At 41.6% G+C, this 25471-nt stretch overlaps 2 protein-coding genes across 5 annotated transcripts in view; one reads left to right on the top strand and one right to left on the bottom strand.

The window, feature by feature from the left end:
• Positions 1–510: 510 nt before the first annotated feature.
• On the top strand, positions 511–12730 carry daw1 (dynein assembly factor with WDR repeat domains 1). Of its 2 annotated transcripts, none has more exons than XM_085429543.1 (13): positions 511–622; positions 888–960; positions 1581–1725; positions 2428–2486; positions 2575–2697; positions 2825–2924; positions 3488–3571; positions 4597–4703; positions 4845–4947; positions 5338–5452; positions 5695–5771; positions 11573–11735; positions 11927–12730. In XM_085429543.1, exons 1-13 carry the CDS (start codon positions 583–585, stop codon positions 11959–11961), a joined length of 1224 nt encoding a protein of 407 aa, XP_085285669.1. In that variant the 5' UTR covers positions 511–582; the 3' UTR covers positions 11962–12730. The 2 variants fall into 2 exon arrangements, with proteins under 2 accessions (XP_085285669.1, XP_085285668.1); XM_085429542.1 differs by having other exon boundaries at positions 3464–3571.
• A 552-nt stretch (positions 12731–13282) lies between these two features.
• sphkap (SPHK1 interactor, AKAP domain containing) overlaps positions 13283–25471 on the bottom strand; it is a 31142-nt gene continuing 18953 nt past the window's right edge. The window contains exons 4-12 of one of the 3 annotated variants that reach the window (XM_085429539.1): positions 25332–25391; positions 24791–24931; positions 23555–23807; positions 19983–23316; positions 18516–18671; positions 17578–17661; positions 15926–15975; positions 14587–14768; positions 13283–14417 (exon numbers count right to left, since the gene is read on the bottom strand). In XM_085429539.1, the coding sequence (XP_085285665.1) occupies positions 14262–14417; positions 14587–14768; positions 15926–15975; positions 17578–17661; positions 18516–18671; positions 19983–23316; positions 23555–23807; positions 24791–24931; positions 25332–25391 (4416 nt within the window). In that variant the 3' untranslated portion in view covers positions 13283–14261. The remainder of the gene's footprint in view (positions 14418–14586; positions 14769–15925; positions 15976–17577; positions 17662–18515; positions 18672–19982; positions 23317–23554; positions 23808–24790; positions 24932–25331; positions 25392–25471) is intronic. The other 2 variants (XM_085429540.1, XM_085429541.1) reach the window with 2 other exon arrangements.

Below are 25471 nucleotides of genomic sequence, written 5' to 3'. Positions count from 1 at the left end.
TGATCGTCTGCCAAAAAGTGACTGCCCGTGTTTAAACTGCTGTACATGACTTGCTGGCCTATAATATTTGAAATATATGTCAAAAGTAATCTTCATGAATGATATCAACTCATCTTGAGCTACACACAACATTCCTGTCACAAGGTAGAATTTTAGAAGTGACTGTTATATATCCTTTAGCCTATGTATCCCGTTAAAAAAAGTCTCACTGGCATTAAAATTTTATTTTTTAAGAGCGATCTGGCAAAGACAGCAGCAGCATGACAATATAGATATTTTAACTGGCCAAAAAGGACCGGGTCATAAAGATACTTGCAAAACTGGTAATTATTTTATATATAGTCTAAAGTCTATTTATCAATATATGTAAAGACATTACACATAATTTAAAAAAAACAAAAAACACACATAGAAACTTGAAATCACTTTTTGGCAGACCAGCACTTTTTGGTGCAACGCCGGTCCTTTAAGGCTTGTATTAGGCATGCGCGGTACGCATGCCTAATACAACGGACGCGAGTCCGGTCGCCATAACAACGGTTTGTTTCTATGTGATGTGATAGGACCTTATTAGAAGTCATAATGAAACTCAAGCGGTTTCTCCTCAGATATTATCCGCCAGGTAATACAAGTTATGTTTGTAGTCCTATCTAAAATGTTGCTTCTCATGGAGGTCATATGACTGTGCCTAACCTTCATATTAAATCGTTATGGCCTAAAGTTTGTCTGACATTAGCTAGTTAGCTAACGCTTTTCAAACTCAAATCGGCAGAAGGGTTAGATAGTTTGTCATTATAAGACATAACAGGTTAAGTTAACTAGAACCCAGGTGTTGTAATGTCAGCCTCTCTTTAATTCTTTTATTTTTCATTTTTTTATGCTGTCAGGTATAATCCTTGAATACGAGAAAGGAGGATTTCTGAGGACCAAATCAATAGATCTTTTGGATTTGACTCCAGAGTGCGTGAGTTGTACCTGTTAGGATCTCTCTCTCTCTCTCTCTGCGTGTGTGTGTGTGTGTGTGTGTGTGTGTGTGTGTGTGTGTGTGATCTCAGCACTGAAGATAATGTCAATAACAAACTGTTACAACCTACGGTTACATTACCACTAAAAAACGACTTTCTGCAGACTAAAACCCTATTTAAAAACACTTTGTAACCATGTTGCATTTATTATGAAGTTGGACTGTGGAGGAGTTGCAATTCCTTAATGTGGCATTACATTAGACTAGAGATTTCTTTTAAATGACCCATTTACTTTAGGAATACCAACATTACTCATTTCAGCTCTTACTGGCAGTCACAAGGGTGTAAATCTGACAACACGGGGAGTGATATTTTAACACACATTAAACATACTTTGGTGAAATTGTAGAGTAAATGTAATCTTTGTTAAGCTGTATTTGTTATCCTAAACCCCCTTTCTGTTTCCATTTTCTTTCCCTTTTCTGTTCCTAATGTCTTGGTTTTTTTTGGTTTGTTTTTGTTTTTTGTTTTTTTTACATTTTTTTTCTCTCTTTTGCCATCAAGCTACCTAAAATTACAAAAAGACTTATCACATTTTATGTTTTAAAATTGTAGAACAAATCCAGATGAGTTGGTGGAAGAAATCAGACAATCAGAGCCTCTGGTCACAAAGGCTCAGGCTGATCAGGTCAAACAGCTGGTTATTCGACTTCAGAAGAAACAGACCCAGCAGGACCATCACAGGTTCTGTTTCTCCAAGGTCAGACACAAAACAGCAGTAAATAAATCAACACGTAGACATGACGCTTACAAGGAATTCCTGCTAGTGAAGACATTTATCTATTTCCCTCACATTGTTGAAAGTTATTTGGTGCTCCTTGTAACCTTGATTTTAATGAAAGAATGGTTTTATGAACTAAAGTTTATTTTGTCTGTGAAACATGGCACACGTGTTGCTTATTGAGTTATGATATTAATGCTTTTATTCCACACAGACTGTTGGAACAGTAACATTTTTGCAGCATGAATAAACGGGCACAATCCATTAGCTCGGCGATTAGCAGATGCTATTTACATATGTGGAATGTGATTTGTGAAATTAGTAACTACTGTTTTAGAGAGGCACTAGAAAGCAGCAGTGATCGGGTTACTAAGTCGCTAGTGCTTCATGCGCATGTATTAGGGGAGTTAAATGGAAGTCAGGGTCAGTTGCATTGCTGGAGATCAGAGGTTACTGAATTTATTTTGCCTGCATCTAAAAATTGGGAGATCTTTCTGTTCTTAATGAGAGCAGAAAGTTATTCCACCAGTGGTGGGCCAGGAGGAAGAAGCCTTCACATTACATTATAGTCAAATGAATTATACATACAGAAGTTACATGGGTAATTTTAAAGATGAATGTAGATGAATGTAGTCAATAACTAAATTGGATTTTTCAGACCAGTTTCAATTTTTTTTCCAGGAGCTCAAGGCACACATATTGCCACTGACAAATGTTGCCTTTGACAAATCTGGGTCAAGGTGAGTTTTTAACACTGAGTAACCTGCCACTTTGTTGTTTAGGAGAAATTACAGTTTGTGCAATTCCCCCTTTTCTCTCACACTGCAGGTTTATAACTGGGAGTTACGACAGGACATGTAGAGTCTGGGACACAGCCTCAGGCACAGAGCTGCACGTGCTAGAGGGTCACAGAAACGTGGTGTATGCAATTGCGTTCAACAACCCTTATGGGTAATGAGCTGTTTTAGGAAAACCTTTATAACATGGGAGGGTCGCATTGCTCAATTGAAGATTCACATCAGTGTTTCATCTTAAAAATGAATGTTTCATTGCTTTATTTTCTCTCTATTAAACTTAGAGACAAGATTGCGACTGGCTCTTTTGATAAGACCTGCAAACTGTGGTGTGCCGAGACTGGCAAATGTTTTCATACTTATCGGGGACACATGGGAGAAATAGTATGTATAATGATTTGTTTTAAATGAATTTCATTTGTGTTAGTTTTTGGTTGATTGCTGATTCATATTTGAAACACAAGTCAGTATTTAAGCTATGTGAGCATTTAAACTACAAGGTTCTGCTATGGTATTGTGTTTAGTACTTTAACAGGACCTATAATTTTATTTACTGTCTACATTTTTATTCTTGGACTCATAGTAGCTTTGCATGATTTACAAGTAATCTCCATTTATCTAAGACTGAGCCTTGGGCAGCTTGTTTCATCTTCTGTCTGAGGCAAGATATTTTACTCCCATTAAGTCCATCTGCTCTCTAAATGAGCTTTTTTTTTCTGATTGGCTGTGATTGACTCACAAACAAGAGGTTGGGTTGGGCTGCTGTAAGCATATGGGTGAGATGACCATATTCAGTAAATTGCCATATCAAGCCAAGAATAGAAACAACTGTTTCAAATTGAGAGTTTAGAGCAGTTCATATGCCATATACTATTCAGCTTTGCTACAGAATACAATACAACCTAAGTAAAAAAATTTTGTAGGTGTGTCTTGCATTCAACCCCCAGAGTACGCTGGTGGCCACAAGCAGTATGGACACCACTGCCAAGCTGTGGGATGTGGAGAGTGGGGAGGAAGTGGCCACACTGACTGTGAGATACCCTTTCCTCAAACTCTGTCCCATTGCTTTTCTTGCTCTTCTTATCCTGGTGTTGTGACCCACATTCATTCATTAATGATGATTCATTAACTTTTTAGTCACTTGTGAAAGTGACATGAATGCTGTCAAGTGCTCTTGATGACCAACATTTGATAGGAATGTGACAAACTCTTTAAGAAGGCACTGATAGCCCTCTCTAAGGGGAGTAGTGAGACCTCTTTAATGTGCAGACTGCACGTGGGTTTATAGTGTGACTTGCTGAATCTGTGTCAGCAAGGAGCAACTCTCTGCCCCTCTCAATTCACTTAGCTTCTCACACCATGAAGAATCAGTAATGCAGTCAACTGAGTGCAGATTCTTTAATCTGTTCTTTTTTTTTTAAGTTAACTTCAGTTTTATAAATCTACCGGTAAGGCTAACCTGTGTATTTATGTTAACAAATTCAGGAGACTATAATGTGGGGGGCTCACACTAGCTATGACACCATTTAGTTGCCAGACTGCACACGCCTTTGAAAACATTAAACATTATGCACAAAATACCTCAAATGAGCCCTAAAAAGTAAAATAAATGAGGGACAGGTGATCAAAGTGGGTGCGAGCCACCACTTATGAATTGGACCACACTTACCTTCAAACTCATTCTGATCTTAAATACACACTTCTAAAGTTTGGAGGCTGTACTTTGCACTGTTGGGACAAATCCATCCAAGGACAGTAAGACATAAACACCTGCCAAAGTTCTTAAAGCTGCCTTTGATGTAGTTCCTTCTAGGACAACAGCCCCACTTTTCTGCAGGGACACGCACACACACACACACACACACACACACACACACACACACACACACACACACACACACACACAAGGTGAAAATAATCAGCTGTATAAGCCACACTGTTGTGGTTGGTAAATATTTGCATTTTATGATGCACTTTTTCATCCATCCACTCCATGTGAGTGGCTGTGAGGGAGAAACGAAATAAGACAGTGAGAGATAATGCCATCTCCTTTCAGGGTCACACCGCAGAGGTCCTCTCGCTGTGCTTTAACACAGTGGGTAGTCAACTTGTCACCGGTTCCTTCGACCACACAGTCACTATATGGGATGTTGCTTCAGGAAGGTCAGAAGTTATCAATATTATGCATCCATTTGTGCATGTGTCATCATTTATACTTCACAGAGAATGTAACACTTATCGATTCTGCCTTACAAAGCTGTGAGACTGATTAATTGCTGTTCAATTCCTTGTTTTTTCCCCTAGACGGGTCCACACACTCATTGGTCACATGGGAGAAATAAGCAATACTCAGTTTAACTGGGATTGCTCCTTGATTGTTACTGGTTCCATGGATAAAACCTGCAAAGTAAGCTATCATTAAGCCCAAATATCTTTTTTTTGTTCCCAAAATCTCTTGTCAGAGGCTGAAAACATGTCTGTTTGTATTTACCGTCTTCAATTTCCCACTCTCTCGCAAACTCCTGTGTCTAAGGTCTGTGGAGAAAAATTAAATCCTAATTCCTTAATTACACCAAGATGAGTCACGCTCACAAGTGAGAATTATCCACCTCGCTGCATTCCTCTGAGGGAGATGGCCATAATAAAGCCACTTCAGAGTTTAATGCTACATTCACAAATGCATACTTCATGAGTTTGGTGTTTCCATGCTCCATGATGAATGCATGCTCCAGTTATGTAGTTCGCTCCTGTGTGCATGTATAATTCTGTTTTTTGACATGTGTAAATGTGTTCGCAGGTTTGGGAGACTGTCAGTGGGAAGTGTGTTGCCACCCTCACTGGACACAAAGAAGAGGTGTTGGATGTGTGTTTTGATTTAAGTGGTCAACTCATTGCTACTGCCTCAGCTGATGGTGAGACAACACTTCAGTCAAAAGATTACATTCCGAGTAAAACTGTACTAGCACGGTATTACAAACGTACCCTAAATATACTACTTGTGCAGAATTTAAGATTCTGCATTTAAAGATTTCTACAAATACCTAAGCTTTATTGGTTGTATAAATTTGGATTTTCCACAACAAAAGCAACATTTTTATAATTTTGTAAGCTGTGCCTGTGTGCTGAAAACTCTCTCTCTTCCTGAAACTCTCAGGGACAGCAAGAGTGTTCAGTACAGCAACACATCAGTGTCTTGCAACCTTAGAAGGCCACGATGGCGATATCTCCAAGGTAAGTTGATGAAGCCAAACTGTCTGTTCTAAAAGAACAATTTAAGTTATGGCTATTTTTTGTCATCTATTTATCTGTAATTAAATGAAAAAGCATAACTGTGTTGCTCAAGCTTTTTCAGCATTTTATCACTCTTCTCAACTTTGTGAGTATTAACTATTATTTTAACTTGTAAAGCGTAACCCTGCCCCTTGGTACACCTTACGTATATCAGGTTTTTGCTGTTGAAAAAGCTGGGTTAAGGTGAGTTTAGACATGTTTTGGCATTTTAAATAATGCTTAATCGTTACTAAGGATGCCAAAGTTTGCCATACCCCATACCATTATACCACCAGCAGCCTGAACCTTTGATTCAGGGGTCAGGCTGCTTTCATGTTGTTTTCACCAAATTCTGACCGTACCATCTAAACGTTGCAGCAGAAATTGAGACTCAAGTATTTTCACCCAGAGAACTGTCGATCACTGGATATTTTCTCTTTTTAGTCCACCCTATGGTTGTAGGTAAATTTCAGTAGACAGTAGTAGAGATGGACTGATCCGATATTACGTATCGGTATCGGTCCGATACTGACCTAAATTACTGGATCGGATATCGGAGAAAAATAAAAAATGTAATCCGATCCATTAAATATCACGAAAGCACCTCACAAAACTTGCAACACGCCGTAACTCACCTCAGAACGTTAGCACGTCGGAGCAGTATGCATCACGTGATAGAGCGGCTGTGGCATGCGGGACCTGTCGGTGGTCTGGATAGCATTTGGAGCTTCGCTAGCAACCCGGCATTTCATCTCCGACAAAGTTATCCCCGAGAGAAGTAAAGCAAGTGTGTAAGTCCATCTCTGAATGTTTGTAAAGCATTCCTGCATTAAGCTTAACAAGCGACTGCCTCTTCTTGCTGCTACTTCAATCATGAAACTGCTTAATGATCAGCTGATCGGCTTTTCTGTCACGAGTCCGTCTCTTTTGTTTGTTTTTGGCCCACTTCGCGCCAGAAAGAGGAAACCAGCGGCTGAACAACAGCAGCACGTTTAAGCTCTATAAGCTGTTGTTAGAATTTATTTAATATTACTTTCTACTCGAGGATCTTTTTCTACGTAGCTGACGGCTGGTAACTGTGCAGGGGCGGATCTAGCAAAGTTTAGCCAGGGGGGCCGATAGGGCATTAACAGGGAAAAGGGGGCACAAAGACATACTTTTCTTTCTTATTCTCATTTAAAATGTCTAGCTTTTAATAAATAATTATCCGAATCTTACACCCAAAGTTTTAATTTGATGTAAAATGAATAGAAGTCAATTACTGTATATAGTAACTATTAAGTCTAATATATATACCCTAGTAAGCTATAGTACTTTTTCCTTTGGGAAGGTACCATCTGTGCAGTCTGCAATTTTGTTGAAGAAAGATGTTGAATCTATTTAATATTTCTTGAAAAATAATTGATTTCTGTGCTTTTTTTTTCACACTGCATCAAATTAAGGTTGATTACGTCGATTAAGCATCATGAGGTGGAGCGTGAGGGGTGGTTCCCTATTTTTTATTTATTTTTGTTGTTGCTGGGAGTTGGAACCCTATTAGTTAGGTTGCTTAATATTTATGCTAAGTACTCTTTAAAATACCAGAATAGGGAGGATGGTGTAGGTTTAAGTTTATTAGATTGATCAGTATTGCTGAACCATGAAATATTTTTTTTTGCATACAGGTATAACAGAATAGCTTTAGTGTAGTTGTTGTTTTAAACTTGAGTATGAACTTATACAAAATGCAGCAAGATATTTAAAAAAACAGTTTTGTTGATTAAAAAACACTATATCGGATTCATATCGGTATCGGCAGATATCCAAATTTATGATATCAGTATCGGTATCGGACATAAAAAAGTGGTATCGTGCCATCTCTAGACAGTAGTTACACTGGCCCATCTGACACCAACAAACATTCCATGCTCAGCGACACTAAAAATCATCTTTCTTCCTAATTCTGATTCTCAATTTGAGGTCTTTTCAACCATGTCTATGTGCCTAATGGGTGCCTAAATGCACTGCTGTGATGCCGTGTGATTGGGCGATTACTTCTTTGTAGCTATTATAGTTAAAGAGCACAGATGTGAGACTGTTATTTTTTTTAAGTTACTGATTTCATAGCAAACTTTTACCCTTTTGTGAGTCTTATGTTTGAAACCATTCAGAAAATGATCTCAGTATTCGTATGGCAAATGTAGTAATAAAAATAAGAACAAATTATTAAGTATTCTATAACCAGGGCCACAGCCACAACTTTGGGCATGCGTCATGCAGCTAGCAGCTGTGAATAAACTTGTGATTTTTGTGTAATATTGACTCAGACCACAGTTTTCCTCGCCAGTGCTTTAAATAGGTCATTTTTTAAAATTACCTAGCTAACATGTGACAGAGTTTGATGCTGAAATGGAGGGACAGGACTCGAAGCTTCAGGATGTTTTGAGTTATCGCCAGAAATCTGTGAGCACAGTTTTAAACCTGATTAACATGGCCTACTAGTAGTAACGCAAGCACATACATGCGAGTACTCTGGCATGGGGCACTGCTGTCTGACCCTGCACTGACCTTGTTCTTTATTTGGAGCGATATCACCCATTTAATATTTGTCAAGTGCGATGCTCTGCACGAGTGTGGGTTTTCCACAGGTTCTGGCTCAGAGGGCTTCTCTGTGTGCATTTACTAAAACACATTAGACAGCCAGTAATAAACAGGCTGGATGGAAGATGATTCCAGGGGATTATGACACTAATCTCTCCCTAACAGGACACCAGCCATCCTCCTGTCCATGCTTCTTAACCATTTTCTTCCCCATGTTTTTCTCCTTCTATTTCAGTATCTCACTCAGTAAGCTTTTAATTTTATTTTTATTACATCTCGGTCACTGCTGTAGTAAATTCACTTTGCTACCCTTTTGTTTGTGAATGATAATATATTATAAATGATGGAATGCTAATTAAATGACTAGTTCTAAAGGTCTAAAGATATTTTCTTCTGTGTGGAAGATGGTATAAATCAGCATTCCCCAACCTTTTTTGCGCCATGGACCGGTTTATGTCCAACAATATTTTCACGGACCGGCCTTTAAAAATAAAACCAGTATCGGTAGCAAAAAAAAAAGAAGATTTATCCACAACACGGGAATAGACCCAGGGAAACCGAGTTAATGAGAAAAACGATAAAAAAAATAACGATAAAAATCCTGAAAACTATAACTTTCACACTCAAGCCTCAACTCTCGCGGCCTGGTACCAAACGACTCATGGACCCGAGGGGTTGGGGACCGCTGGTATAGATAGCTTCTCATAACTGTGTTTTCAAACTAAGCATTAAGAGGACTCTTTCCTATTCTGGATGTTCCATTTGCTTTATTCTTGCCCTTAATTCAAATCAAAATGACAATCTAATGGAAAAAATCAGTGTTTGATTAAATTTGTAGAGCCCATTTACAGCATGCTCCAAACTTTCATTGAAAAAATCCATATGGTGTAGGAAGTAGCATTTTTGCAGGTCCTTGTTGAAATGCGTTTTAAAATTAACTTTTACCTTAAAGTTAGCCTCTACATCTAACCAACAAAAATGGTTCTCGTAGTTTTGAGTCATTCTTACGCTACAAACAAGATGTGATTGGTTAGGCCAATGTAACCTAGTGACCATGCAAGAGAGACGATATTGAGTAATGCCAGATTAAACAAATGCTTTAGCCTTGTTAATCCTTCCTCCATTTTATATATACAGTTATATAAAAAGGAAAGTTCACTTGCTTCCAGTCTGGTAAAAATAATCTCAGATTAACAAGAACACATGACGTATTATATGGTGTCATTATTTATTTAACACAGTGGTGTCCAAACCCAGGCCTTGAGGTTTTAGATGTGTCCTTGTTCCAACACAGCTGAGTTAAATGGCTAAATTACCTCCTCAACATCTCTTGAAGTTCTCCAGAGGCCTGGTAATGAACTAATCATTTCATTCAGGTGTGTAGACTCAGGGTGAGATCTAAAACCTGCAGGACACCTGCCCTCGAGGCCTGGAGTTGGCTAAGAACACCCTTGTTCAGGGCTGCCCAATCCCAGTCCTCGAGAGCTACTATCCTGCAGCTTTTAGATGCATCCCTACTCCAACACAGCTGAATCAAATGGTTTGATTACCTCTTCAGCATGCCATCGTGTTTGGCAAAGGCCTGATAACAAGCCATTCATTTGATTCGGGTGTGTGGGAACAAGGATGCATCTAAAAGCTGCAGGACGGTAGCTCTCGAGGACCGGGATTGGGCACCCCTGTCCTTGTTGCTTCCATAGGGGTTAAGAGGACAAGTAACTGCTAACTGTTGCAAATCAAATGTATTTATTGATCATCAGCATCAGTTAGCATGCTAAATGTTAAAGTTCATAATGGCATAAAGAGAAACAGACTGAACAAGTTTGGCTTGTTTGTGAAGGTGCCTGGAGAAAGCAATATCCTTTTAACAGACAAGACCACAGTGGAGATGTTTGTCCACAATGCAGTGTTTATGAGGATATTTCCAAAACTGCGAAATAGAAAATGTATATCGACACAAACACCTCATACAAACTGTCAAGCACAGCGGTAGAGGGGTGATGGTTTAGTCTTAGTTTGCAGCTGCAGGTCCGGGGCAAGTTGGAGTCACTGAGGTGTCTGTGACGTTTTCTGTATACCAAAATATTCTAGAGCCAAATACGAGGCTTGGACTAAGTTATGTAATGAAGTGGGACAGTGCTTCTAAACAGACCAGCAAATCTACAACAGAATGGCTGAAAAGGTAAAGAGTCAGGGTGTTGCAATTGCCCGGTTTAAGTCGAGAACTCAAACTGATTAAAATGCTGTGACTGGAGCTTAAGAGAGCTGTACACATGAATGAATGCCCTCAAACCTAAGTGATCAGTCTAGCTACTTAGTATTTTTATCCTTGAGGTATTGGTTCTATCGCTAGTTAGCTAACATAAACTAATGTAAGGCAGCAACCAACAAAACAACCCTGTGACGTCTTGTTGTGTACTGACACAACATATGACCTTAAAAACACTTATTTCTTAAATCCAGCTTCTCAGACAGTGACATTGGACTAGTGCTCCATGATGTAATTTAGCCTTTCTACACATAGTGTTTCATGTCCACTTTAATATGCAGTATGCAACTGAGACACTCATCAGCTTTGTTTATTTTTTATCTGATTCCTTTACTCTTTTTGATCTTTTTCTCTTCGCTGTCCATTTTAAAACATCAACCTTCCATTTTGGCACCTGTCATAGCTTCCACCCACACACACACGCCCCACCCACACCTCAATCTTCTATCCTTGCCAGCTTCTTCTCTAGACAGTTTCCATTTCCTGTCTGGGGGTCTCTCGTTGGCACTGAGTTTAGAATTTTAATAAAAAAACATACTTTACTTTCATGGCCATCTAGGGCCAACTTCATTTAATCATCCCTTCCTTTACCTCACTGTTAGGATATAAAACCACTCAGGGAATGATAAACCCAGACTATAATACAATCAGTTTCAGCCATGATTTTCATAACGCTCCTCTATCATCTCAGAGTAGTTCCACTGGTGCCTTTATCCTCCTTAAGCATTTTAAGTTGAATGACCTCAATGGAATAATGCTACTGATATGGTAAAATTGGTCTAGACTCACCCATTTCCACCCCTCATGTCATTTCTACTTTCTCTGGCATAATCTCTTATTCAGCAACTTTGTTGCAAATGTACCACAACCCTCGAAAAAAGGCTAACTGTCCTGGCTCTGCCTCTCTTGGTAGATCTGTTTCAGCCCTCAGGGCACCAGAGTCCTGACTGCCAGCTCAGACAAGACAGCTCGGCTCTGGGATGCTCACTCTGGAGTCTGCTTACAAGTCCTGGAGGGGCACACAGACGAGATCTTTTCCTGCGTCTTCAACTACGAGGGTGACACAATCATTACAGGTACATAGAACTGACACAGAAAACACACATAAACCCCATCTGACCATCGTACACTGTTAAAATGTAGCTGTAGGAGGCAAATGTACTCTTCATCACAACCGTCACAAATGCTTAATTGCAGTTTTTAGATGAAAAGCGTGCAGCTGTGTCCTTCTGTGCAGCTATCCATTTGTATTTGTGCTTCCCTGCAGGCAGCAAGGATAACACATGCCGGATCTGGTACTGAACATTACCTGAGGCTCAGGAGGGCATTTACATGAACACAACAATCAAATTGTGTTTGCCAAATATTGCCCACTTTGTGTCTGCTCGATTGTGGACTACTGTAAAAGAAAAACAAAAAAATCACAAACTCCTGCTCATTTTAAACTTTGACTTCTGTGTGAAGTTAATGTGGTCCTAGAAATCAACAGCAGCTTGGAATCTCTGCTCAGAAGATGTCATCAAAAGGAGTCCAATTCTTCAATTTCAAAAGCTGTTTGTTTTGTTCAAGCAATAATTGACGTTATAGGAAATAGATGGATTAACTGTACATCATATAGTACCAGGGTTTCAGGTAACTTCACATCATTGTAGGAGTGCCCACCTGATGAGAAAACACAGGCTTTCCTTTGCTTCCCACCACTATTTTTTGCTATACAACATGCTGAATGAGTCTGTGACTCGGTTCACAGTGACAAACAAATCACACAGCAACGCTTGCAAAGTCCCTTCCATACAAGTGCAACGTAAAAATCACATACATTCCTCCTTGTCCACACTAAGGTTGTTAGTCATGGGTAATTTAAACTGACATTGGAAAAAAGCTCTGATTAGATTTATGTCATGTTACATTGTGTACACCCAACTAACATATTACTAACCTGTCAAATACTGCCCCACAGTGTTGACTGTAGTGACCCTGAAACCTCTAAATACTGTTGGGTAGCTGCCTACCATTAGTTAATTAGCACTCACCTTTGCTTTGACAATAAAGAATTTCTTGTTCTTCATCACTCAAACTGCAGATTTATTGTCCAACCCAGACTGAAAATACATTGACTATCCTTTTGCAGTCTGTGACTGAAATTCTCTGTATTGACATATGGATTTTAAATCTCCCAAACATGATGTTCGATCAGATATCTTTATCTTCTTTCGAGAGCTCATGAAAAAGCTGGTGGTTTGAAACTGATGGAAAATTGGCAGGCAGCTCTATAAAGTTCTGGTTCTGTCTACCAAAAGGTTTCTTCCTGTTAAAAGGGAGTTTCTCTTTCCCACTGTCACAGAGAGCTTGCTCACAGGGGTTTGTGTGTTTCTTGGGGTTTCTAATATTGCAGGAGACTGCTGTTTTGAATTGGCGTTATACAGTTGTATGCATCAGTTGTATACAGCACCGTTCCTGAATGCAAACTACAATAATAAACCTATCAGTATGGTTGTGTTTAGTAGTTTTAATTCTCTCTCTTTTTGGGGAAACAGTTCAGTGGAGTGTAATAGTGTGCATAAATGCACCCCTGAATATTGAGATTTTATTTTCCCTGGTTTACAAATGACACAACACTTGCTCTTATTTCACATCACAGAAATTTATTGATGTCAAAAGATAAATACATTCATTTCTACTGTGACCAAGTTTACAGCTGTGTCATGTGCTTTTCCCCCCACGATGCTGTTGTAACACAAGATTACCACTAAGTAGAGAAATATACTGACCAAATCCACATACAAATTCAACATTACAAACCTTACTCTGTCTTTTTAGACATAGCAAAAGCTAAAGGAGCGGTCCACTACTCCAAGGTGCAGCAGTTCAAAATCTACAGTATATACAGTACAGCTATCCAAAATAATCCCTTAAGTAACATGAATAAAATATCATACGTACTGAGTTTCAAAGTCACAACAGAGGTGGTACGTTAGCCAATGGACAACAAAAATCTGGACCTTTTACTTACATTAAGTAAATGTGCACTTCAATGTGACCATCAGAAGAAAGTGTCAGGGCTTTTTTGGGCTTAGATTTAAAGAGCCTCTTTTAAAAGTAGTTTTAATACAAAAGGTTTGAGCATGTTGAGCTGTGGGAAGGCTACAACCTGATTTTCCTACAGTATGTCCTATAGGTGCCTTTCTCTGAGTGAATAAATAAATAAAGCCATGATTCGACTGTGTGAATTTGTAAATATGTATTTTCTATATAATCTGGAGCAGTTAGAACCTGCTAACTATGATCACTGGAGGGCTGATTCATTCCCATCAGGAACGTCCAACCCGTGTACCTACAGTTTGCCGTGTGTTTGCGTGCATGACGCTAGAGAGGTAACTCTGGAAACAAGAACATCCTCTCGTTAAAGGGAGATCGGTCCAACTGGACAAGGGTGAGAGGTATGAATTTCTCAAGTATGCCGATTGCGTCGTGCTTTCAGCTCTCGGTAGGAGACACTTGGTGTGATGAGACTATACACGCGCAAACAGGAACATGTTACAAATGTGAGCGAATGAGTGAGCTTGTATTGTTACTGTTTGCGATTAGAGGCGGCAAGTGTCCTAAAGTGTCTCCAGAAGCCAATCGAACAGGCTTGACTGGAGAGACTTGCCCGCTTCTTCCGCTTTCTCGTGCATCTTACAGAACTGAACCACAGCGTCAAACAAGTCTGCAATCCTCCACGCCTTCTGAGACATCAGGTGGACCACCCTCAGGAACTGGGACAAAAAAAAAAAAAAAAAAAAGGTACAGTCTCATGAGCTGTAGATTTCCCCCCCCACAGTTAAATCAGGTAAGAAAATGACCAGAACAAAAAGCAAAAACAATACATCAGTAACATGATCTGCTTATAAATGTATTATTTGACAAGCCAGCAGCTTTGCCTACCTTTGCAACTCTCTTCTCTTTGGACTTCCTGAAGTAGAGAGCAGGAAGGCCTAGCTCCGAGGCAGCGATCCACTGTAGAGCCACTCTCAGCTCCAGGTCCATGCACTCTGGCTCGAGGTCACAGTTTACCACCAACAGCTCCCTGATGCTTCTGTCGCCTGCTGTTCTTGCTGAACTGCTCTCTAACAGATCAAATATAATATGGCATAACGTAGTACGAGTCAGCACTGAATAACACCTTGATGATAGCTATACTGTCCTCACTAACAAAGCAGTGTTGGGGCGCACAGACAATTCAGCCTGTTCTAAACTCACTGAAACATCAAAAGAAAAAGCATGTAGTCATGCAGCGTGTTCAGCTCTCCTGGGCTCAGTTTTGCTTCGTCTTTAAACAATGATGATCTTTGAGATAAAACACTTCTGGAACAATGGACCTTTAAGATTTTATGCATGCATGCACACACACACACACACACACACACACACACACACACACACACACACACACACACACACACGTGTGTGTGTAATTTTTGAGGCTTAATCACAGCACTGCCTTGAATCCCTCAAGAGTTTCTGATGAGTAATAAGATGTTTAAACTGAGGAAGGTGTATAATTCACAAGTGGATATAACACTATAAGACTTTAAGAGCAATTATTTGGCGATTCAAAAATCCAACATTCCAATATATCGGTCAGTGTTTTGTTTTTTTCTTACACACGCACGAGAATATGAACTAGATGCAACATTTGTTGCATGTTTTTATTCATTTACTCACCCAAGTCTGCTCAGATCAGCTGGTTGTTGATCCCTTAGTTACACTGCAATAGGCCTAGGCTGCTAGGGCCTTCCCTAGATGCATTTCTTCTTCCGTCACCTCTTATCACTATGTGGTTATACACCACTTTGCATTAAATCGTTTTTCGTTATTAATCTCTGGCTGATCAACTAATAGGTTTCTACCTGTTAAAAGGACGTTTTTCCTTTCCACTATCACCAAGTGCTTGCTCATAATGGGTTATATGATCGTTGGGGTTTTCTCTCTATTATTGCAGGGTCTTTACATTTCAATATAAAGCACCTTGAGGCGACTGTTAATTGAGCTGAATTGAGATTGTGCTGTGTTGCCAGTAGGGAAGTTGCAGATTGTCCACCAGAGGACAAACTATGCGACATCAACACTCATAATTTCATTAAATGCTGTTTCTCTACTATTTGATTTTTTTTAACAGTTAATAAATAACAATACCAGCAAATTGATAAATAGCTAATATCCGCTAAATTAGCCAGTCTCTAAATAACACCATTGATGACTACGAATTTGAAACTACACTCACCAAATACAGTCTCTTTGGCTCCTGCCAGGTGGCATCTCTCAGTCTCCTCGCTATAAAGAAAGAAAATAATGGAGACTAAAAGTTTCACATATGTTGACATACATTAATGAAGCAGTTTGAAATTTTGGGAAAAGCAGTATCATTAATGCTTAAATGGGAAATAACCAACTTGCAATGCTACAGCAAGGAAAAGCATCAAGCCTGGCTCTCCAAAGGTAGCAAAATCTGGATACAAGCACATCTTGAAAGCTCGCTAATTACAAAGTTGCACATGTTCTGGTAACCTAAAAGCAATGCAACAGTATTTATTTTCATGTAATTAAAATATAACCCCAAATCCAAAGTTGGGATGTTGTAAAATGTAAATGAAAGCAGAATGCAGTAATATTAGAATCTCATAAACCCAATTTTATTCACAACAGAACATAAATGTTTGAACTGGGAAATTTGACAAGTTAATGAAAACGATTAGCTAAAAAAACCCCCAAAAAAAACCAAAAAAAAAACCCCAGCTGGATGAACATTTTGCAACGAATTAGGTCAATTTCACAAATTGTGGAAGAGTTTTATAATACTGTTCCTTTGAATACAGACTTAGAGCACCTCATCACTGACAGCGCATAATTTCATCGAAAGATTCAAAGAATCTAGAGAAATTTGTGCACAAGGACCAAGGCTGAAGATCAATATTGGATGCCTGCGATCTTCAGGCCCTCTACATTAAAAACAGGATGCTGTGTGGAAATCACTGAATAGACTCAGAAACACTTCCAGATATCGCTGTCTGTTAGTTCACCGTGCCATCCGCAAATGCAGGTTAAATCTACCATGCGCAGAAGAAGACGTGTGACATAATCTAGAAAGTGCTGAAAGGTATACACAGTCTTTAGAGCAACATCCAGATGACAACGTTTTCAGGGAAGGCCTTGCATATTTCAGCAAGAGGAGTCCAGACCAGAGTTTTTGCCAGCTGAAAACATCTGGGGCATGATGAAACAATATGAAGAAAGACAACTCAGGACTGCTGAACAGCTAGAATCCTCCATCCAGCAGCTGGTCTCTTCAGTTCCCAGATGTTTACAGACTGTTGTTAAAAGAGGAGAGGCTGCACAGTGGCAACCATGACCGCGTGTGTGCGTGTGTGCGTGTGTGTGTGTGGGGGGGGGGGCATCTTCGACCATCAAAGTGACCCTTTTTCTTTTTAAAAAAAATGCAACATTTCCTCAGTTTAAACATTGGATATGTTTTCTATGTTCTGTTGTGAGCAAAATGTGGGTTTTTAACATTCGAAAAATCACAGAATTCTCTTATTTTATGAAGCATGCAAACATTTGTGGAATCAGGGTTTTAAAATACGATTTTTTTAATAGTTCACTAAATTACGAACCTTTTTGGATATTTAAAAAAAAATCTGCACTGTTAACCTGATTATTTACTGTTTAGACAAATGAAAAAGAACAGAATAAAAGCAGAAAATTCAAAAGGCTTTTGTCTGTTAAACAGAAAATTGTTATTTGTTCTGGAATGACACTTAATATCCTTGTCTAGCATGTGTGAGAGAAAATAATACCTGCAAGGTTTGTGTGTATTAAAAATGTCACTGTTGACACACCAGAGACATAATGAGAAATACAGTGATAGCAGAAACATACTGGATTACTGTGCTTTGAGAGGGAACATCAGAAAAAGAATCCAGGTCTACCAGGCCTAAGCTAGACGTGCTGCTGGTCCCATTCCTAGGAAGGAAAAACAAACAAACAAAAAAACCAAAAAACAGCAAAAGTGTCATTTAAATGATGTCTCGAGACATCCAACACGATCGTTCACTTGTGAAGAGAACAATGTCCAAGCGCAGGGATGCAGGTCATGTTATTAGCTGGTGATTAACATATAAATAGCAGCTGCAGCAGAACTGGGCACTGAAGCTGGGAGAGCTGGTGATTCGTATTTTTTTGCCTGGCAGCTGGTCCGTCTGGAAATGGGGATGAGGCATATTTGGAGGCAGTTAGGTGGGGAGGGTGGACAGGCAAGGCCGGCAGCCGTGCCCTTGTGTCACAACATAGATCAGGGATGAGGCAGAGTTAAAGTAAGCAGGTAGATGGAGAGGTTGCAGTGTTATGGTGGTGCGCACAACTACTCTTGCTCTAAACACAGTACCTTGCTACTTCCTATTAACTCTCAGAACTGCCCAGATCATTGATTGTCCAGTTTGAGAAATTAAATGAGTTTAATCATTATGGTATACATCTCTTCTTTTTGTTTTAAGGAAAAAGGGGATCTTACACCATAAACTTATTTTAATAGGTGATTAGTTGGGTAAATAAATGAGAATTTGATGAAGCAGAGAATGGTTTAGTGGATGTTATGAGCTGGCCTTTTGATCCATGATATAAGAACTCTTGCACCACTGGCTTTGCAGAGCGAGGTCTCTTGCCATACACTGCATTAGCAGGTGTGGATACTGGAGTGGCAGGGAGTAAATTGGCATTGGCACAGGAGAACACAGTTAGTAGCAATGGGCCAATGAGAGCGGGGTGAGGGTGTGAGCAGCAGCGTTTGGAGCAGTATCAAAAGAGCAGCGGTTACTGACCCCTCGCTCAGGTGGATAAAACTACTGGTCTCCTCGTGGGGGTCATCTTCGGGGGTTATGTGAGACCAGCTCCCCATGCTCTCTTCACTGCTAGCACTCATAGAACGCTTGTCTCTCTTCACTACTGCAGCCACGGCTGTCCTGTCCCTGTCACTGCTGGAGAGAGCAAACCGCAAGATGTTCACAATGTCGGCGGCAATGCTTTGGTCACTTTGGCTACTGTTCCTGCTCCTCTATGCACTACTATTGTTACGCAGACACCCAGATTTGTTACTACTAACCTCCTTTCTATAAGCCCATATCGGGATCATGTCTTACTGTAAACAGTAACTTTCTACAAATGACAAATGTCTTTGGAGTGTGAAATGATTATTAAAAAGAAAGCCAATTCCTTTGAATATCTTTAATGCACCAGCACACTGCATTTCCCATGGGCACTGTTGGATTTTCAGCTTTTTTTTTTCCAGGACACTGATTAAATTAAGTCATAATCAGATGATTGAGAGCTGCCATCCTCAATTCTGCAGGGAAATCAGGTTTTATTGAATCGGCGAGTGACTGACTTGCACTCGCACACAAGGGACAAACACATGCACTCCACTTGTTTCTGGATTACACGTTTTGTCAAGCGTTACAAAAAAAAAAAAACAATAAAACTCTACGTTGAGCTTTCATACATTCCACTTATCGGCTTCTCTTGCACATTAGTGATGCTGCTCATACACTTTAGTGGTGTCATTACAGTCCAAATGGAAACATGCAGTCTTTGTTACCCCAGAAATGTGAACTAAAAATGTTCTCCTTGACAGTCCTACAATCTGCTGTCTCCCGTGAAAGCCCCTCAAGACATTTACAGCATTAGAATAAATCTCACCACCATGCCGAGTCCCTGTCTTGCTAAAACGTCAGTCTGGTTTCAATTACTCGTGTATCTGACAATGCAGCCCCCAAATTCTTTGTCATTTCGGCTGTCTCAGTAGAATCTCAGTTCCGATTCTATCTATTTCAATATCAGCGAGTGTTTTGTGGTTTGTTATCCTAGTGTGAGTGCAGCTTGTACTGATAAAGGGGACTTCAGCGGCCACTCTGTGGATAAAGGATGAAGCTGCTAAAAGCTTTCTGCACACACAGTACATCACCCAGACAATGTGAGTCACAGCCTAGCCAAACCTGCTAAAATAGATTAGTTCACCCAGTAAATAGATCCTCTGCGTGCCGACTAAGCTTTGATCAAACTCTATAAATAGCACTGTACACCTGCATTTTATGTGTTTAGTCCAGATTTTCATACTTTGTTTAAAAATAGTCGAGCACTTTTTTTATTTCTCTCCCTTACTCTTGTCAGAGAGCTCAATCTCTACGTTTCACATCCAGTAGATGACTATTCTGCTGCAGGGTTATTAAAGAAAACTCTGCCTGAAGAAGGAGGGGTTGGACTCACACAAAAGCCTGTGAGCAGTGTAATACCTGCTGCTGTTGGTGGGAGCTCTCTCCGTATGCTTGGTAGCCGGCGTGTCTGATGACACTTCTTGATGTCCCCCTGTTCTTTCAGGGTTTGAGACTGTTTCTTCATCTCGCTGATCTCCTTCGATGTGGATCAGCGGCACATTTCTGGGGCCCCTTATGCAGGCTGAACCGCTGTCACTTCCCCCGATGCTGCCAGCTTGCTCCTGGCTCGACCTACTTCGGCTACAGCGTAGATGGGATTGCTTGAACCCCCTCCTCCTTTCACCAACAGGCATGTGCGCCTGTGGATGTGACCCAGGTGTGCCTCCACCTACATCTTGCTGTCCCCCCAGCGCAGATTTGCCAATATCCACTATGTCAGCTGCCAGGCGATTGGCAAACTGCTGCACATGGGGCTGCGAGTCTCCTGCAGCTTCCAAATCAATACTGTCTTCAGGATCAGCGATGATCTTGTTCTTTCTCATCAAGGACTCGATAGAGCTTGACCAGGTCTCATGAATTAGCATATCAGTAATCTGGTCAGTCTTACCCCTCTGATAGAGGCATGAGTCTGACTTGCACAGTCCTGTGGCTGACACAGAGTTGGTGGGGAAGATATTTAATGTGTCCCCGTGCACATTCCGCGCAAATCCATCAAAAGAGTTCGCTTTTATGGGCGAGTTGACAGTCAGCCGCGAGTCTGAGGAGCGCCGGTCTGGCACCGAAGACTGACGTATACAGAAGGGTGTTCTTAGAGGAGGTGGGAACAGGCTGTTGCTCCACTCTTTAGTCTTTGCAATGCCATATTCTTTGTTTTCCTTATCCATATCCCGAAGCATAAACCTGTAGAACTCCTCTGTGATGCTCTCGGTGCTCGACTGTTTAGACAGGCACGATGACGCCCTGACATTAAGGTGGCCGTTTTTCTTTGATGCAGCCTGCTGTACAGCAGCAGCCAGGATGCTGCTGGCATTCTTCCCTGCATAGTAGTCCAACAGAAGGTCAAAGCCTCTGCCCTCTGTCTCCATCTGGTTAACCATGAACCGAGAAAACTCATCTGTGATGCTCTCGCAGCTGGACTGCTTAGAAATCGAGCTGCCGCGACTCAAGTTCTGACCTAACCGGCTGCCCGGGCCCAGAGTGTTGGGTGTGCCGGATGGGTCTGTGTCTTCTTCTGGAATGCTCTCATAACTGGATGCCTTCCCACGGCTCCACCTCTCACACTGCAGTCTGCTGCGCTGCTGGCCTGTCTTGGAGGTATCCACCACATTGAGTTCAGGGCAGTTCAGGATCCTAGCCGTGACCTCAGAGGCAAAGAGGGCAAATGGGTCCTGCGGTTCGTCAGGGTTTACAGACTCGTCTACCACCCGGTTGACCAGCCGCTCCATTAGCTCTGGCTGCTCCTCAGTTTTCCTTTTAATTTCACTTAGGCGGGGCGCCCGATGTTTTCTGGAAGCTGAATTGCTGTTCTGACCCTCTTTTCTCCTCAGTACTGTGCGGCAAGCAGGGATCAAATAACCCTCGGGGACTTCAGCAGAGGACCCTTTAAGGGCACAGAACCAGGGCTGTTTCCCAGTGGAGTTTTCTAGACAGATTGCTGCAAGTTCTGTGGCCATAGACACCACCGTGGAAGCCAAATCATCAGCATAGCAAGTAATTGGTGTCCTGGACTCTGAGTCTATTCTGAAAGAGTTCAGGGAGGACTGAGGTGTCAGAGAGGCCTGTCTGCTGTCACTGCCTGTCCCCAGTCGTCCTCTCCTCTCTGTGACCTGAACTGGGATTTCACTTAAAGGCTCTCTGATTGCACCACTGCCCTGCTGGCTGTCAGAAAAGTCTTTGGCTGGCAAGGAAGTGGGTTTAGACTGAGTTTGCCTGCACAATGACTGCTGCTGTTGTTCTTTGATGTTTGCTGCCGAGGACGATGCAATGACATCACCTTCCTCAAGCGCATATTTCTCCTTCAGCCCTGCAACTGTGGATAACTTATCTGTGCAGTGCAGCACGCCGCTTAGATTCTCATTATGCCCAAATAAGCACTGTAATTGGCTTAATGGATCCTTGGCATCCTCCTTGATGTTAGCAGGTTCCTTAACACAAGCATCACCCTCTCGTGTGTCGCATGACCCTTGGTCACACGTGGAGATGTGGCTGATCTTTTTCTGTGTCAGGCAGAGAATATCAAACAGCAGATTGTTGACACTGTCTTGCAGAAATACCTGAAAGCTTGGCGCCTCCTTCCCGGTACCCTCCAGTTCCTTTTTCTTTTTTGCCTTCTCTAAAGCGTGCTTGAATAGACTGTCTGCCACTTCATTTATTAATTCATCCACCTCCCTTTCATCTGTGTAGCTTTTTTTGGAAAACGTAATGCCATCTACTATCTTGTTATGCGTGGTTTCCAGCAGATGGGCTACACTCCTGTAGCCTTGTGGCTGAGTTAGCACCTCAGCTGCTTCCCGATGCAGGACTTCAGCAATGTTGGCACGAAATGCTTCAACGCTGGTTCCCTCTGCCACGCTGCAGTGCAGCGTGAAGGCTGCGGAGGCCTCGGCAGCAGACATCAGACCGCGGGACGCCGTGTAAATTTCAGCGGGATCCGTGTCCGAATCGCCGCCGTCTCCGGGCTCCTCCATTAAGTCCACAGCTGCGACAGCGCCGGCTACCTGAGCCATGCCACACATAGCTGAGGAGAAGGAGTACTCTTCTTTATCTTCTGGTTCCTGCAGCTCCTCATTGACGTCCTCTTCCGAAGCAGATTCCATGGCGAGCTGTTCTGTTAGCTGCGGGGTAGTAATAGTGCCAATAACATTGGCAGCACAGGCCAAAGCCACCTCTACATGTTTGGATACGTGTCCGCCATTGTCATGGGGATTGTGAGCCTGCGTCTCATTCTGTTGCTTTTCTCCAGTTTTGGTAGCGTGATCGGGCACGTGAGGCACCTGGTTCTCCGGCCATTCTGCAGCCCCGTCAGAACTGTCTGGGCTCTGAACAATGACAATTTTAGGGAGTTCAAAAGAGCAGGTGCGCTGTTGGGAAGGCTGTTTAGTCTTTGAAGGGCTCTTGAAGTTGGGAGGGCAACTAGAGAGGGACACACTGATGGCTGCCTCTGAGGCAAAGGAGGTTTCATCTTGAGAGAGCCGTATGAAGGCATCCTGCAGTACCGACTCAGCCAGATTGGTGGCGTAGTACCCCGCTGACTCTTTAGTCTGGATGCTTGCTCGCTGATGCCCTTCCTTTTTCACCTCGGCATCCTCCCTTTGCTGATGACGTGCCAGCTGTCCCCGATGACTTGCAAGTCTGACACAGTGTTTCTGTGCAGCTTCTGGCACGCTCTCTCCCAGGTCACCGCTCTCTGGCTCTGAACAGACAGGGAAAAAATAAAAGCCGTGGGAAGAGAGAATGACAAACGTCTACACTGATTAGGAAGCAGCGCCACCGGTTTCCAAAATGTCACATCAACAGTAGAATATTATCCCGATTTGCCCTCCACTGACTCTGTGTCAAATTTAAATTTCCCTTAGAGAAAATACATTTCTGAGTGCAACAACAATAATTATAATCTTTACCCAGCTGAAAACAAACCCTGCTGTACTCACCATTTCTGAAGCCGTCGTCCTCGCTGTCATCTCCCAAGTGTTCTGAGGCCGTCAGGAAGTCTTCCTCTATGGACGAGATGGAGCGATTGGTGTCATCATCGAGGCGCTGTCCAGCTGCTTTGCCCTGCTGACACTGTCGCTCTTTTCCCCACTGCAGGCCGATCAGGAACTTGTTGATCTCAAAGATGATGCTACCAAGCTGGCTCTTTCCTGAACACTGAAGCAGGCACACACCTGTGCATCTCTGCCCACCCTGAACGAAGCACGGACAACTTTCATGTACGCTCACACATACTCAATATATAATGTGTCCAAAGGTCTTAAAGTATTAAAAAACCCACTACAGACAACACATAGGTAAGCACAGTTAACACATAGTCACAAACTTTACTATAAATCTCTTAAAACATTATACAGCTCTATTGCCTGTTTTTCTTCCATATATTTGATATACTATTAATTGCTTCAGACCTGCTAATGAAAGTTTAATAGGCTGTGTAGGCTCCTATAGGGCTGTTTATTGATTCTCACAGCAGTTTTAAACATTTATTTATTGGATGAGCTTCAAAAAAGCAACCGCAACAGGGGATTTTTTATTTAATGACAAATACACCAACAGAAAGGCTTATTAGTTAGCTACGTGTCTGTATGTAATTTTTATTGCCGTTTAAAAATTCAGAGTATGGAATTAAAAAGCGACTTTTTGCTCGGTACCTGCAGGTGTGTTTTCTTTACACGCACCTGCTGAACAAAGTCATATTTGCGGTAGCGTCTGGATGAATTAAGTGTGAACGCATCCTTTGCATCGAAAAAGTTCAAACCAAATGTCTTTTTATCAGACTTTTTTTTTTATGGAAATGTTTTACTCTTGATGTTTGCTGCTTTGTATTCAGACATACTTTGAATCCAGTTGTCTGTTACCGGCCCAGTTTTCACATGACTATATTTGGAACACACACATCGCTTTTTTTGCACAAAAATAAAAGTCAAACCTGAAGTTGGTGTTTGCCAAGATAGCAGTGTGCCTCAAAAGATGAAGACATGCTTTTACTAGACTAAAAATGGAAGAATTGCTCCATAAAACGAATGGACTCCCTCATGTGGGGTCTTTTTCCCAGCACAAAAGGTTCACATCTAATCGCACAGCGCTGCTGTACGAGAACAGCTTGTGCTCTTGGCCAGTCAATCCAAAGGCTGGAAATACGTGTAACGAATAGAAAACCACTACAAACTTACCTGAGCTGAGGGGTGTGGGTGCGCTTGGCAAGCTTCTGTGGCTTCTAATCCACCCAGCAGTAGGATCTCATTTTCTTTCGGCTGGTGGACGGTCAGTAACTCAACAAGCTTTGGCAGATCTGGAGACACAGATGCCAATTTCTGCAAGACACAATCCAAGCACAGAGACAATACTAGATGATAACAACAAAGCGTTTAGTCAAGTCACTTCAAAGCTGAACATAATGTGCTCTCTGCGGTTCCAAGTCAGAGACACATAATTATAAAATTCTTCCTGTGAGAAGACTTGAACCATGTGGAATGATCATTGATCGCCCACCACCGCCAGCTGCAAAAGACTGCAAAATCTGCATATTTTCTACACAAATCATCCCTCTAATTCTGGGTAATGATCTTGAATCCATGGCAACTGAGCCAATGTATGTATCGTATGTGAAATACAAGGACCAGAGTTCCTGAGAGATGAAAAGTGGGAAGGAAGGAGGGGGGGGGGAGGGGTGCAAGGAGAGAACAAATGAGGGTGGAGGAGAAATCTGCTCACCTTGACGCTTTTGTCATCACGACAGTCAGTTTTCTGTGGGTCCAGATTTACAAAACAGACCTGAGAATGAAGAAAAAGAGGGCATCAGGATGACGGGATTTTACAGTAATTTTGAAGTTTCTGCACTGCCTGTCCATCAG

This window comes from Copadichromis virginalis, linkage group LG14 (genome assembly GCF_057382275.1).
Source record: "Copadichromis virginalis isolate Kocher_CV1m ecotype Utaka linkage group LG14, C_Virginalis_male_GT1.1, whole genome shotgun sequence".
Lineage (NCBI taxonomy): Eukaryota > Metazoa > Chordata > Actinopteri > Cichliformes > Cichlidae > Copadichromis > Copadichromis virginalis.
This window is presented reverse-complemented; position numbering and strand designations above follow the sequence as displayed.